At 37.0% G+C, this 14,749-nt stretch overlaps 1 protein-coding gene across 1 annotated transcript; it reads right to left on the reverse strand.

Annotated features, from left to right (window-relative positions):
- Window positions 1–1,667: 1,667 nt before the first annotated feature.
- Window positions 1,668–13,915, reverse strand: TMEM220 (transmembrane protein 220). Its single transcript, XM_027850208.1, has 6 exons — window positions 13,732–13,915; window positions 12,233–12,262; window positions 8,699–8,759; window positions 4,807–4,930; window positions 2,075–2,134; window positions 1,668–1,830 (listed from the first exon to the last, which is right to left on the reverse strand). Exons 1-6 carry the CDS (start codon window positions 13,819–13,821, stop codon window positions 1,695–1,697), a joined length of 501 nt encoding a protein of 166 aa, XP_027706009.1. The 5' UTR covers window positions 13,822–13,915; the 3' UTR covers window positions 1,668–1,694.
- Between the last annotated feature and the right edge of the window lie 834 nt (window positions 13,916–14,749).

Consider the following 14,749-nt stretch of genomic DNA (forward strand, 5'->3'; position numbering starts at 1 on the left):
ATCGATGTCACATAATTTTATTAAAGGATCAATGAATATGTGATTATTCAGAGCCTCTTATAAAATATAGTTTGTTGCATCATAAGGCAACCTGCTAATGAAATTTGTCTAGCTGTCAATTTAATCATTTTCCTTTTCTCTACATGCAAATCTATTAAAATTACAGAAGACATCCTTTCACGTTCATTCAGCAAATGATTCCTAGGAATCTATGTATAAAGCCCTATATTTTCTCTTGTTGATAGTAAAAAAAAGTAAACAGTCATGGAAATATGCTCACTAATCCATTCTCCAGGACATTAATAGTTATCAACTATCCTGCTGCTTGAATGGAGTCAGTTGTTTTCTTATTAACCTATATTCATAACTGAACCTATATTCATAACTAACCTATATTCATAACTGAAGTTTGATATTTGCCAAAAATGCAACACAGGTGGCAGGTGCTATATTATCAAGGAGCCTTAAAGTTTTTCTATCATATAGGTCAATTAAATCTTATCCACTGATTTCCTTTACAGCAGTGATATAAAATGCTTCAGGCTTTTGGGAAGATGCATAATAGTGGTTATTCTACATTCTAATTATTTCATTTAATTGATTAGTAGTGCTATTTATCAAGTCTTTAAAAGCTACATCTTTTATTTCATTTAATTTTTTTTTCTAAACAAAAACTTATGGGCAGACTTTGGTCTGTTTCTTTTTCAGAGTGTGCTGGACAATCCTTTCCCCATTTCCTGATCTGCCCCCAAGTTTCCCCATTATAGCAGACTTTCTTTACTCTTACCTTTCTAGAATAGACATTCCTTCATGTTCTTTTCAACCTTAAGATTATAATGAATACCTGAGATCCCTCTCTCTTATACTAGTTCAGTATGGTGTACCATTCATGGATTTGACTCTGTTCCTTGTCTTGGAAATACATCTGAGTCATTTTCCCTTCCTTGTATCCTCACATGTATACATGAAACATACTCTTTTTAAATTTCAAGACCTCAGAGTAATAATAATGCTATCCCGAGTTTGTAGAGTGCTTTTATACTTTTGAGTATAAAATATTAGCTTATTTTATCATCAAAATAATTTTGAGATAGGTAGGGGAGATAACTTCCATTTTTAGATGAAATAAACAAGAAGTTGACCAGCTGCCCAAGTAAAACAGTAACCCATGTTTTAAGGTGCTTTACTGTTTACAAAGAGCTTTCTTCAGAACTTTGTGACTTTGTGAATAGCACATGTAATGTTTTTGCCATTTTATTCTATTTTTTTTTTAAGGCAACTGGGGTTGAGTGACTTGCCTAGGGTCACACAGCTAGTAAGTGTGAAGTGTTTGGTCTGAGGCATGTTTTTGCCATTTTAGAAATGAAAAAATAGACCCAGAGAAGATAAATGACTTGTCTCATAGTAAATAATAATAGTTCAGAGTAGCAGTCAAATCCCATGTTCAGTATTCTTTCCACTACCTCACAGCACTTTCCCTTTTAGAAAAGACTTCCAATGGCTTCTGATTTTTATCTGGTCTTACATGTATTATAGTCAGCTAATCTTAAAGAGCTCGGGTCAAAACCCTTTACTAGTATTATTAGTATATCTTAAATCATATGAAATAAGTACTTAAGTTGACTAGATTGTAATCAAATTTAATGTGATAGACATGAAAATACTCATTTTATGAAAAGGATGATAAAATTTATTTAAATGACTGTCTTGCAATGTGTTGGCCAAGTGTTTCGCATGTCTTTGTTAATATATATGTAGAACCATGTGATAAATGGGCAAAGAGAAATAGCCATGGCAACAACCAGTAGAACCCTTCTACCAACTGGATTTCTAGAAAAAAACAAAAAATCAGTGTTATTATTTTAATTAAAAATTATCCTATCAAAAGTGCTAATAACTGTGCTACTTCTTATAACTTAACTGGTACAGAAAGACAATTTCTATTAGTAGTCTTAAATCACAGAACCAGCTAGCATTAGCTTTCTCTAGAAAAGTAGGTACTCTTTTCATCAATAGTACTTGGTTAGCTAGTCCTGAAGCTCCTTAATTTTAAACTAATGGGATGAAAACTTACTTTGTTGAGATGTGGCAAAGACTCAGCCATACTATAATAATCCCAAGTCCAAACAGCTCCCTAAGAGAAAAAAGTATGGTATTTTTATATCTTTAAAGTGGTAAAAAATGAAAAGCATATCAAATGAGTTACTGTAGCTAAGATTCCTCTTAATACTAATTTCTGATTGAATACCTCCCCTCAATCTATATAAACTCCTAAAGATGTTTCCCACCTTAATGATGATGATTCATCAATAATTTCATTTAGAAGTTATAAAACCCAATATAAGATAAGAGACAAGTGACTCACCTTTATTTGTGAGAAGCAAAAAAATAAGAAACATAAGCAAAAAGGTTAAATCAGTCATTCAACAAGAATTTATTATGAACCTCATATATGCCAGGCACTATACTACTGAGCAAGAACCAAGAAAATGTGATTCTTGTTTCCTACAGACATTTTAAAAATAGTATTCCTAATATACAAGATTATTATACATTTTAAAAATTGCCCGTTACATAGTGGCAACATGACCTTGGACAAATCACTTAACTTCTTGACCCCCCGACAATTCTCTACGACTGCATTGCTTTGAGTCAGCTTGATATAGAACTGGAGTCAGGAAGTTCAAGTCCACACCTCAAATATTTAGTACCTGTATGAGCCAGGACAAGTCATTAAACTAATTTCTCACCCTCAGTTTCCTCACTTGGAAAGTGGGGATGATAATAGACCTACTTCATGGGTCTACTGTGAGGATGAATTGAGATAATGTATGTAAAGTATTTTGCAGACATTACAATTCTATACAAATGTTTATTATTGTTAGCTATCATTATGATTATTGTTGATAAAGGACATTTTTTACAGGAAGTTCCCTACAAAAGTGAACTTATAGGTCAAGAGAAAAAAAAAGGTACTGTAATAAGGTCAGATGGCGATTGAGTTAGCTGTCTGTCAGTAAGGAGGAGTGACCACTGGAGAAGAGGAATTTGTGATCTCTAAAAAGCATATGCTCTTTTAGATAGACTTATATAGTGTAAGTTATGATCAAATGTGTCTCTTAACTTTTACAAAAGGTAGGAAATAGCCAAAGTTAGTAGCTATGGGTACCGGGCTTGCCAAAGCTAGAGGTTATCCCATCCTGTCAGGTTTCCTTTCATGACCCCAGATTCAATATACTCTGCTCATTGGCACCACTCGGAGATTTTATATACTATATATAGAGAGAATTTATTTTCAGATTCATTAATGAAGCAGTAACTTGTTAGCTTGTGTCAGCTTGGGAGTAAACCTAGGCTGTATTAGACTGGATCTGGAGGCAGAAATAGAAACTAGTGGGTAAAATTTACCTATGTAAAGTCTCTGAATTTCAACAGATGGCTATAGATATGGAATAAGAGTAGAATATTAGCTATAGAGGTTGATGAAAGGTAAGTTCAGTGAGTTGTGGGGACATAATACAAATAGGTATTTGGAATGGTTCATGGGAAGAGATTACTAAGGGCATAGAGAACAGGCATAAACCAAGGAAATTTCACTACTGTTAGGCCTCAAGTGTTACTACTCAGTTGACTGATTAAACTTAGACATTATTAAAATTTAGCTTGAACTATTGCTGAAATAGAATGCTGAAAAAGTAACCATTGAAATAGTATATAGACAATCCAAAATATTATGAATCATTTATGATTCTTTTCATCAGAATCTGTTTAAGGATTTGCTGAGCTCATGGGATTGCATATTAGTAGAGTGGTGAGTTTCTGCTTGTCATAGTAGATATTTGATTCAGTTAAATGATATGCAGTACTTACTCTGGAAAGGCACTGTGCTACAGTTGAAAAACCTCAAGCTGGAGTCAGAACACCTGGATTTGAGTACCAGCTTCACCATCTGTTCAGTTTTATTATAGGGATACAACCTGTCATTCTTAGTCCATAGGGATATTATGGGAATCACATGTGATAATGTAAAAATGTTTTGAAAATTAAAGATCTATACAAAGGTAAAACATTACATCATTGTATTGTTGGTGGAGCTGTGACTTGGTTATCCTTCTGGAAAGCAATTTTGAACTGTCCTCAAAAAGTTATTAAACTGTGTGTATCCATTGACCCAGCAATATAATTTCTAGGCCTAGATCCCAAAGAGATAAAAGAAAGAGTGTACAAAATGTACAGAAATATTTATAGCAGCTTTTTTTTTTTGTAGACAAAGAACTGTTGTCAAAGGGTTGTCCAACAACTGAGGAATGAATGGCTAAACAAATTATGGTATATGAATAGAATGGAAAACTATTGTGCTGTAAGATATAATGAAAGAACAGATTCAGAGAAACTTCCAAAGACTTGTATGAACTGATGCAGTGTGAAGTGAGCAGAACTAAAACAATGTATATAGTAACAACAAGTTGTAAAGACAGCCTTGAAAGTTCTTCAGAACTATTATCAATGCAATGACCAGCCATGATTTCTGAGGACCAATTATAAAGCATGTTATCCACCTCCTGACAGTGTTGATATACTCAGGGTGTAGAATGAGTCATGACAAATGTGGGAATTTGTTTGCCTGACTGTAATTTTGTTACAAGGGTTTGTGTGTTTAGTGTATGTGGAGGGAGAAGAGAAAATGCATTTTTGTTCATTGAAAAAAGTTGATTTAAAAACAAGAATAAGGCATTTCATTAAGCTATTAAAGATTTCTTAATTCTCTACCTATTTAAAGCAAACATCCCAAAAGTCATTGCTCACCTGCCTTCTTCCTCATGTAAGATGTTCCTTTCTGTATGAAGGAAGAGGTAGAAGCCCAACTTAACAGTCCCCAGAGCACAAAGGAATAAGTGCAACTTGGTAAGGTTCTTCCAGATAAAATTACCTAGGACAAACAATGCTAAGGCATTAATCATGACCACATATTTTAGAGGAGGGCTTTCCATATGGAGAAAATTAAAGTTATGGATTTTGTGTCAGTTGCCTTATATTTAAGAACTTATTAACAATAATAGTTTAATGCCAGGTATTCAAGGCAAATTTTTGGTTAGGTGCTGCATTCAGACAATCCATGTTTTGTGGAAGAAGCATATTAGTCAAAAAGAGACTGCCAGCATGGAGAAGAAATGGCAAGAAGTCACTGCACATGTTAGATGACAAAACTTCTCCACCAGGATGGAATATATCACTTCTATAAGCATTTATTATGAAAAATAAAATAGAAGATAATCGCTACTTACGATCTACTTGAGATAAAACATACATACATATAAAACAGCTAGAAAATAATTTGAAAGAAACAATCAAATGTGTGATAAAACTTTTAAGCATCAGAGAGTATCACAATAAGGATATAATTATTGGAGTTAAAATAAACCCGGAAAGAATTTATGAAGGGTGGGGTCTGAAGCCAGTTTTTGAAGGATGAAGAGAACAAGAAAAAGTTGTACATCTAAATCCAAAGGTGTCCTTCCTGCCTCAGATCTCTTGCCACTCCTGTCCATTCTACACACTGCTGCCAAAGTAATTTCCTTTAGTGCTAATATGACCATGTGACTTCTTTACTCAACCAACTCCAACGGCTTCCTATTGCATCTGTTTAGCTTTTAAAACCATTCATAGTCTAGCTCCAACCTACCTCTTCTATCTCACATCCACATTATTCCCTCTCCCATACTCTTTGATCCAGCCAGATTTGTCTTCTCACAGTTCCTCACTCAAGGCCATCCTCCATACCTGGAATGCCCTTAATATTCTTAATTGTACTTCAGAATCTCTCTCCCTTTAAGATGGAGCTCAAGTACCATTTTCTTTATGAAGCCCTTCCTGATCCTCTCAACTGCTACTGTCCTTTCCATAGAGTACCTTATATTTAACTACTTGGTGTGTGTATACATATGTCTTATATATGTTTATTAACTTTATGCTGTATATATACTTGTCCTCCCCATTAGAACGTAAACTCATTTTCTATAAAGAATCCTTTCATTCTTTGTACTGTTGTATTCCTAGGGCATAGCAGAATGCCTGGCACATAATGCCTGGCACATAGTTTACTGATTGATATTCTTCTGCTCTTGAGTCAGAAGCAAACAGTAAGTACTTAGTATATTCAATTGATAGCTTACTTGGCCTGAGAGAAACCTATGACTTTGGCTTTATTAGCACATTCTAACTAATTCAGCTACCATTTTAGAGATTGGTTGATGGGAAAAGAACTACACTGTGCAATCTTCAGAATATGTGGTAACACCTTACTGTCCTACCACTAATACATAAAGTTATATCATCTTTGTATACATTCTGGCCCATTTCTCTGAAACTTGTCTAGGTTTAGAGAAATATTTAAGCTACTCCAAATGTTAGACTCATTAGCAACGAACTGAATTGGGCAAAATAAAATTCTACCCAAATGAGGATTTGCAGGACTTTCTCTGTTTTTCTGTTAATATGATCCCTCTCTTCTCAATAGTCTCTTCTCTCTAGGTTTTTATAACACTGCTCTCTCCTGATTCTTCTCCTTCCTGTCTGACTGCTCCTTAATAACTCCCTTTGCTGGATCTTCATCCAGGTCATACCCGTTCACTATGGGTAACCCCCAAGGTTGCATCCTATGTTATCTTCTCCTCTTCCTCTATACTGTTTCATGGTTTCAACTCATTTCCATGGTCTCAACTATCATTTCTATGCAGCTAGGTGGTACAACGGATAGAGAGCTAGGGGGGAAGTGCAAAACAATCTGTGGTATATTAATAGAATATTATGGCACTATAAGAAATGAGATGATTTCAGAGAAACCTGAAAAGATTTGTATAAACTTATGCAGATTGAACTTAGCCAAACCCTGGGAAAAATTTCTACAATATCATCAGCATTGTAAAGAAAAATAACTTTGAAAGACTTAAAACTGTGTTGACTGCAATGACCAACAATGGTTACAGGGGATCAGTGATGAAACATCCTACCCACCCTCATGACAGAGAAGTGATGAACTCAAGGTACAGAATGGACTTTTGGATGTGGTCAATGTGGAAATTTGTTTTATTTGACTATATTTGTTATAAGAGGTTTTTTGTGTTTTTTTTTAAGGGGGGGAAGAGTTGAGAAGAGGGCTATTAATATGGTTTCCAAGAAGAAAAGGAAAACAAGAGGGTCACTGAAAAATTTTTAAAAATTCACAGAAAAGAATATAATGAAAGCCAGAAGGAAACACAGATAAGCCACAATTATACATACTTAAACTATGTGCCAGGCAGCATGCTAAGCACTAGATTTACAGGACAACTTTGAAATTTACATGAACATTTATTAGGTTTAAAAGATGTTCTGCTTATCAGTGTACCTAATAGGGATTAGTGGTTTGAGATAAATATATTCTTTTTCTGTTCTATTTTGCATATGGAAACTATGTATTTATGGTGTTTGTCAAGTTCAGAATTTTGGGAAAAAAAATTAAGAAACAGCTAGCATTTGGCTGGATGGCCCTGTTGGTCTTACTTTAAAGACACAAGAAAATTTAAAATGTTATTCAGGGCTAGGCTGAAACCATATACTCTGACTCTGAAAGTGGCATCAGTGGATATGTGGGAAGGTAACAGTAACTATCTCAAAAAGTAAAAGATAGAATTTTATGTGTATTTAACCTAAACCCTTTTGGAATCAATTTAAAATTACCCATCTCTCAAAATTACAATAAACAGGTTTGCTATCCAGAATATAAAATACTTCCTTAATTGTCCTGAAACAACTTATTTCATTAAGCTTCACAGAGTATCCTCTAATTCAATCTGGTATTTATAAACAATTTACTATTCATGCCCTTTATGATTTCATTGACTTGGATCATATTCTCTCAATATCCTCTTTCTAGGCTAAGGAAGTGGATGATCTAAATTATCGGTGATAGTAAGCTTACAAGGATCAATAGACAAACAACCAACTACTCATGACACATTTGTTAAAGAGACTAGAATACCCCCAAATCTCACTTAGTTTGTGATCTTTTCAACAATGAACAATAAAATGCCTGGCAGGCTAAGCCCCACTAAATAAATGTATAATTTGCTTGAGAGAAGCATTTGATGATCACTGTCAAGGATATGGATTACTGGAAGAAATTTCTAGCTTAATAACAATATACGAACCCATCAAAAATGACTTCTATGAATTTAGCATAGACAGTAATTTTTTAGCATTTCTAAAGGTATAAATATATATATTTTTTTACTTTTTGGTGAGGCATTTGGGGTTAAGTGACTTGCCCAGGGTCACACAGCTAGTAAGTGATCAAGTGTCTCAGGCCAGATTTGAAATCAGGTCCTCCTGACTCCAAGGCCAGAGCTCTTTCTACCGTGCTACGTAGCTGCCCCCATAAATACCAGTTCTGAAAGGAAGACTTATAGGAGAAACTGAAAGAAAAAACAGTAATGGAGAATCAGAAATTTTGAAGGTTCTGGAATCGTGAAGACCAGAAAATGAATTTGGGTAGGTGAAATTTGACAGCACTTGAGAAGCTGAATGAAAAGAAGGGCTAGAGCTAGAGGAGAATTCTAGAAGAACAAGAAAGGTCTCAGGAGGTAAGCAGGGGTGATTCTCATTTCTGCAGTGAAGGTAATAAAATTCCTTTAGCTCAATTCAAAAGCTAATTTCATACCTGTGATCAGAGGGTTAAGTCCAACAAGCAGAGTAAGGATAGCAGGTATCATGTATATAACCTGTTAGCAAAACAGAATATCCCCAGTATCACATGAAAGTTTGAGTAACTCTTCTGAATATGATCATGGGATCATGGATAGAGTGTAAAGAAATCTTAGAGGTCATTTAGTCCAAACCCTTTATTTTATAATACAAGAAATCTGAAGATCTGGATAGGTTCAGTCTTTTTGCCCACGATCACAAGGTAGTATGGCAAAACCTGGTTCTTTGATGACTCCAAATCCCTTGTTCTTTCCACTTGTATCATCCTGCCTCTAAGAAATAACCATTAAGATCCAGCTTTCCAGTTTGAAACTATTAGTGTACTATTAAAAGGATCACCACAAATGTAGTTATGACATTTGCCCTCAATAGATTTAGGCTTACAAAGTCATTCTGCTGTTGCTAATTTTAAGAAATTTCTAACAGCAAGACATAGCGATAGAAAATCTAGGCTAGACAGGTTACTGCTAGAAAATTTAACTGTTAACAACTGTTGATTTATGAAATCTTATCTCTCTCCTTTTAAGATAATCCTTTCTCTTAGTCATAGTATTTAATTTAATTTTATTTTTTTGAGGCAATTGCGGTTAAGTGACTTGGCCAAGGTCACACAGCTAGTGTCTGAGGCCGGATTTGAACTCAGGTCCTCCTGACTTCAGGGCCAGTGCTCTAAACACCATGCCACCTAACTGCCCCTAGTCATAGTATTTTAGAGGTAAGGGTACCTTCAAGCCCATCCATAGGTGTTACCTACACAGCTCATGACCAATGTGGATGTTTATTAAAATCAAAACATGAAGTCTTGTTAGTCCTTGAACTGTCAATCTAATCTCCAGGGAAACCTGGAACATGCTTTCTGATTCAGTACCGAAGTCACATCTTCTGACTCAGTCTTATATCTTGTTTCCCTGTCGGCTATAGCAAAAGAATGAGGCTAGAAAATGTAAGTAGTATAGTTTCCTTCATAATGATCTTTTGATTAGAAAAGCTATTTTGGCAACAGCACTCCTAAGTCACTATACTCCTTTCGGGTCTGATTTCTCCTTGATCAGTGCCTGATTACCACTGAAAAAGTATTCTTTATTAAAACAGCTTTCCACTGATTTTCAAAACCCTCTAAAAACATTTAGGAAGGAAAAAGTGTTTGGCTTCTTTAAGAAAGAACCAGTTCCTAACAAGTCTAAATTAACTGCACAAAAGACATTTTGAAGTGGAAACATCACTGGGCTGGGAGCCAAGAAGCCTTGGTTCTAGTTTCAGTTCTGCAACTACCTTTGATCTTGGGCAAGGTACATTTCTGGTTTATAGTTTCCTCATGTGTAAAATGAGGGGACTGAGCTAGATGGGTTTTTAAGGTCCCTTCCCTTCCTCCAATACTTTGATTCCTACCAAGACAGCACAATTTAAAAACTTTTGCAATGATTTCCTCACAGCAACTGTCATGTTGGTCCGCACTTAAATCTTAAAAACTATGTATTTATTCACATTGAATGAATACTAAACTTCAGGGCAGAGATTTTTAAATTTTCAGTTAATTGTCCGGTAAACGTGTCCCATGGTACCTGGAAAACAATGATGCCCACTGTGAACACTCAGCAAATACAGCAAAATCTATTTGTAATGTTGATACTAGGTCAGTTTTGGGAGTTATTTCATCAGTTTTACCAAAGTTTCAGACATTTGATTTGCCTTTATATTGAATCTGAATAATCAACAAGCACTGATGTGCCATGCTCTGTGCTAAACACTGGGGATATTAATACAAACCAAAATAAAGAGTGCTTACCTTCAAGGAACTTGAAGGTGATACACAAAAGAAAGCTAAACATTGAAGTGGGGGGGGGCAGGGAAGGTACCTGAGGGAAGCCTGGTTAGGGAGGAATTGACCAATCAGAAGAAGGGGCTTCAGGGACAATGGAGTTACATTTCCTCTAAGAAGGCCAACTTTTGGATATTCCTCAAACACCCCCCACCTTAAGATCAAACAGGTTTACAGTCACCTCTCCATTGCCTCAACTTTGGTAGAAAGGGGATAGGCCAGGGGGCACGAAGGAGGGCTGGAAGCGGGGGAGGGCAGAGAGGAACCAGGGATTGGAGAAAGCAGTGGCACCTTTGGTATAACCAACTCACTGGTTCTCAGAGGATGACACTGACAGCGACCACTGGCCTACCACAGGAAGGAGGGGACAACAATATAATTTATTATGTCATGTAATAAGTAGTATTATAATAAGATTCTGCTTAATCAGTAAATCGAATTAAATTTGATAATCTAAAGTACATGGGAACTAATTAGAATAAAATTAGATCATTGGCTACTATTGCTACACAATTCAAAACAAAACAAAAGTCTGGGAATCCTTTCGTTGGAAATGCAATACAACCATGCCTGGTCAGACCAAACAGAACTGAGTAAGATCTACATATATAAATTCCAGATATTCCATAATAGTAAAATACTAATTACTTGATACTGTATAGTGCTTTAAGATTTAAACATCTTAACAGCCTTATGATGTAGTAGTATGCTCATTTTACAGATTCAGCACTGGTTATGTGACTCTTGGCCAAGACATTTAACTTTCTTGGTGCTCAGACTACTCTGTAAAGTTGCAGAATCATTGCTATTCTACGTTGGTAGAGGAATTTTTTTATTGGACATCAGTGAAAACACAAATCATTACCACTACTCTTCCCCAAAAATGGTGAGAAAATTGAGGCTCAAAGAAAAGAGGTGACTGAACTGCCAATGGTCACATATATATGGTAAGAGATAAGAATCAAACTTAGATCTTGAAGTTCATTTATTCACTATATCATGCAGTCAAAATAAAGACTTCACAATCCTTCTTTCTAATGCACTCTAAATCACAGTATTTAGATGAAATGAGTATTTTAATTATAGTCTACTTTGATTTTATTTTGTAATTATCCCTTATAGACTTAGTAGAAGCACAACCCTGGTTCATCTGATTTCCAGGTCAAAATTCATAGGACAAGTCTTACAGAATTCGCTAGATGGTTCCTGCAGGTTTAGAGGCTAAAATAAATACAATATGAACAGTTGCTGGTTGGAGACTTAGAAATCTCTTTTAGCATTCCTAATCCTCCCTATTCCCCCCCCCCCAAAAAAAGAGGTCTGCTACTTCTGCCAATTCAAGAAAGGCAATTAATGAAAGTAATAGAGATCTCTAAGTCTCCATATTGTTATAATTTAGATGTGTGATTTCATCAATGGGGTATTCAGCTAATGTTGTATATTGCTGCCTTCTCAATAAATTAAGTAGCAACCACTTGCCCAGTGTGTGGAAGTCTCCAGAAAATGCTTAATTTATATACAAGAAAGTGTGCCTGGCTTGCAATCAGTTATTTTTTCCCCCTTCATTGAGAAAGGCTTTTAAAAAGTCTGATATGCAAGTAAATTCAGAGAGTTTAAAGAAACAGACAGACAAAGCTATAGCGTGCTATATTACATGTAATTCATACTCACCATCCACAGTTCTGCATCTGGGTCATTTATCTGTAACAGCAAAATAGGGACTTAGCTAAGCACATAAGGAGAAGACTGTCAAATCACACTCCATACCAAATTTAGTCTACTATGATAGTTAAACTGTTTTATTAAAGGAAGTTCTCATTCCAGTTAAAACTAAAGGATGGCTTTACTGTTTACAAGCACTATCTTGGGTCTCTAAAGTGCATAGGACAGGCCTAGAATACAGGATAAGAAAACGTGTTTGGAGGTGACCATAGAGAAGTGTTTAGAAAATAAGATGCTATAAAGCAAAAAAAAAAAAGGTAGTAAGGGGAAATGATGGTATTTAAAGCTAAAAAAGACTTTAGGGATCATCTCCCTAGTACAACCTCTCACTTTACAGGTGAGGAAACTAAATAGGGGCTGTCTCACTTGTATTTGTCTTCCTCACCCCTAGCACAAGGTAACCATTAAATACATGCTTGTTGATTGAATTGGAGGTCACACAGGTAGTAAATAGCAGGGCCAGAATTTTAACCCAGGTCTTCTAATTCCCAAACCAGAGCTCTTACAGACATTCAGCAGGCATTTAGGGTCTACTGTGTTCACAGCAAGGGCTGTTTGGGGCTCACAGGAAGTGTGGCACAGTTGTAACAATTGACAGCTCATTATCCTGACAGCTGAATGTATCTGGATTCCTCCCACTCAACAAAATTACCAATTACTGATCCCAAAACGCCTGCAGATCAAGGGATCAAAGATTCTGAGATGAAAAAAAATCAAAAACCAAAAAAACCTTCGAAGTCATTTAGCCAACTTCCTCATTTTACAAATGAGAAGACTCAGAGAGGTTAAGTCACCTGCCCAAGGTGACAGTGGCAGGTGTACTCATGAGGAGTGAGGTTCAGGGGAAAAACCCTGAATTTGGAATACAAACCTCGGTCTGAGCCCCAATCCTGCCACTTATTCTGGCCTTCAGTTTTCCCACCTGTTAAACAATGGAGCCAAAATAGAAATTCTCTTCTTTAGCAATTTAGAGATTAGATTTCTTCCTAATAATAATAAACATCATGTATACGGTGCTTTGAGGTTTGCAAAACGCTTTACAAGCATCTCATTTAATCCTCCCAACAACCACGAGAGGCAGGTGCTATTATCTCCATTTTACAGATGAGGAAACTGAGGCGTACAGAGTTTGAATGACTTGCTAAGCCACTGTCTCTAGGTCTAAGATCTCCCTTTTATCCACCGTAGCCGCCCTAGCTCCGTTTGCTCCTGAACCATAGGGTACTACGGGGCATTAAGAAACACCAGCCTTGCCTAAAACTCGTTTTAGAATCCCCAACCCCCCCCCATCTTTCGTCTAGTCCCTCCCCCTCGCGACCCCCCTTCAGAGAGTCCCTATCCCCTTCCACTTCCGCTCTCTCCCACCAATCACAGATGTGCTGCAAGCTGACGTCAGAACCTACGCCTGCGACTCGCGTTTAGCCTGGCGGGGCTGGACCTGAGCTGACCTGCACGTAGGCCGCCAGCGCGAAGAACGCGGCCATGAGCAAGTTGCAGCTCCTCCATAAGGTCTCTGCCGGGGACCTCACGAATGCCATCTCGCGCTCCTAGGAGCGCGGACCTCCGTAGTCCGTAGTTCGTGGGCCCCAGGAGCTCAGCCGGGGGAGGAGTTGGGTCCTGATCATGCCCACGCCACGCCCTCCCTGGCCCCGCCCCTTCCCTCTCTGGCCTCTCTGCCCTGGAAAAGTGGGAGCGAGGAGCCTAGTCCCACACCTGAGCAGCGGCCCGTGGAGTTCATTAGGCCTTTGGGGTTTGGTGCCAGGTCAACCACTTTATTTTACGTACGAGAATATAGAGGGACAGAGAGACCTAAGTGACCTTGTGATGAGTGACACAGCCAGGACTATAATACAGTGATTTTTAACCGCCTCTCCACAACAACAAAAGGTATATAACAAATTTACGTTTAGTTTACATTATTAACAGTTTTTTCCATTACTTTCTTAAGTCTAGACAGCCAACAAAACAATCAAACCTTGATTTCCAAACTATTGTAGATGCTCATACTGAAATTTAACAATCAGCTCTCCATAAGCCAGCAGGAGGAACAGGCTGTAGCAATCTCATAGCCCAACATCAGGCACGGCCCATGCCCTAGTGAAGTTTTTAGATAATCACAATTAAAAAACACTTTAGAGATTAAAATTTTCTATGATCCCTCAACAACCCTGTAAAGATATTTTTTTCACATGGAGAAACAGGGCTAAGAGACTTGCCCAGGGGCACACGCCTGAGATTGTGTCTGAGACAAGATTCTAACCCATGTTTTCCATAATCCCAGGAATTTTTTCCGCTAGACCACCCAGCTTCCTAGAACAAACTGTTGTACAGTCGCAGGCCAAAAGTATTGAGTACAGTCCTTATTTGAATGATATTTAATATTTAAAAATGTTTGCACTCTCTTGAGTATGTTTGGAAACTCTAGAAACCTCACAGAAAAATGATGAAAAGAGGGTGGTTTTCTGT

Source organism: Vombatus ursinus, unplaced genomic scaffold, assembly GCF_900497805.2.
Source record: "Vombatus ursinus unplaced genomic scaffold, bare-nosed wombat genome assembly UNPS02008996.1, whole genome shotgun sequence".
Taxonomy (NCBI): domain Eukaryota; kingdom Metazoa; phylum Chordata; class Mammalia; order Diprotodontia; family Vombatidae; genus Vombatus; species Vombatus ursinus.

Excerpts from the sequence above, each read along its gene's own strand:
- TMEM220 (XM_027850208.1), bottom strand. The coding sequence starts at position 13,821 with ATGGCATTCGTGAGGTCCCCGGCAGAGACCTTATGGAGGAGCTGCAAC. Across the intron at positions 8,760-12,232 it reads CAGATGCAGAACTGTGGATG|GTTATATACATGATACCTGC; the intron begins GTGAGTATGAAT and ends TTTTGCTAACAG. Across the intron at positions 1,831-2,074 it reads CTTTGCCACATCTCAACAAA|AAATCCAGTTGGTAGAAGGG; the intron begins GTAAGTTTTCAT and ends GTTTTTTTCTAG.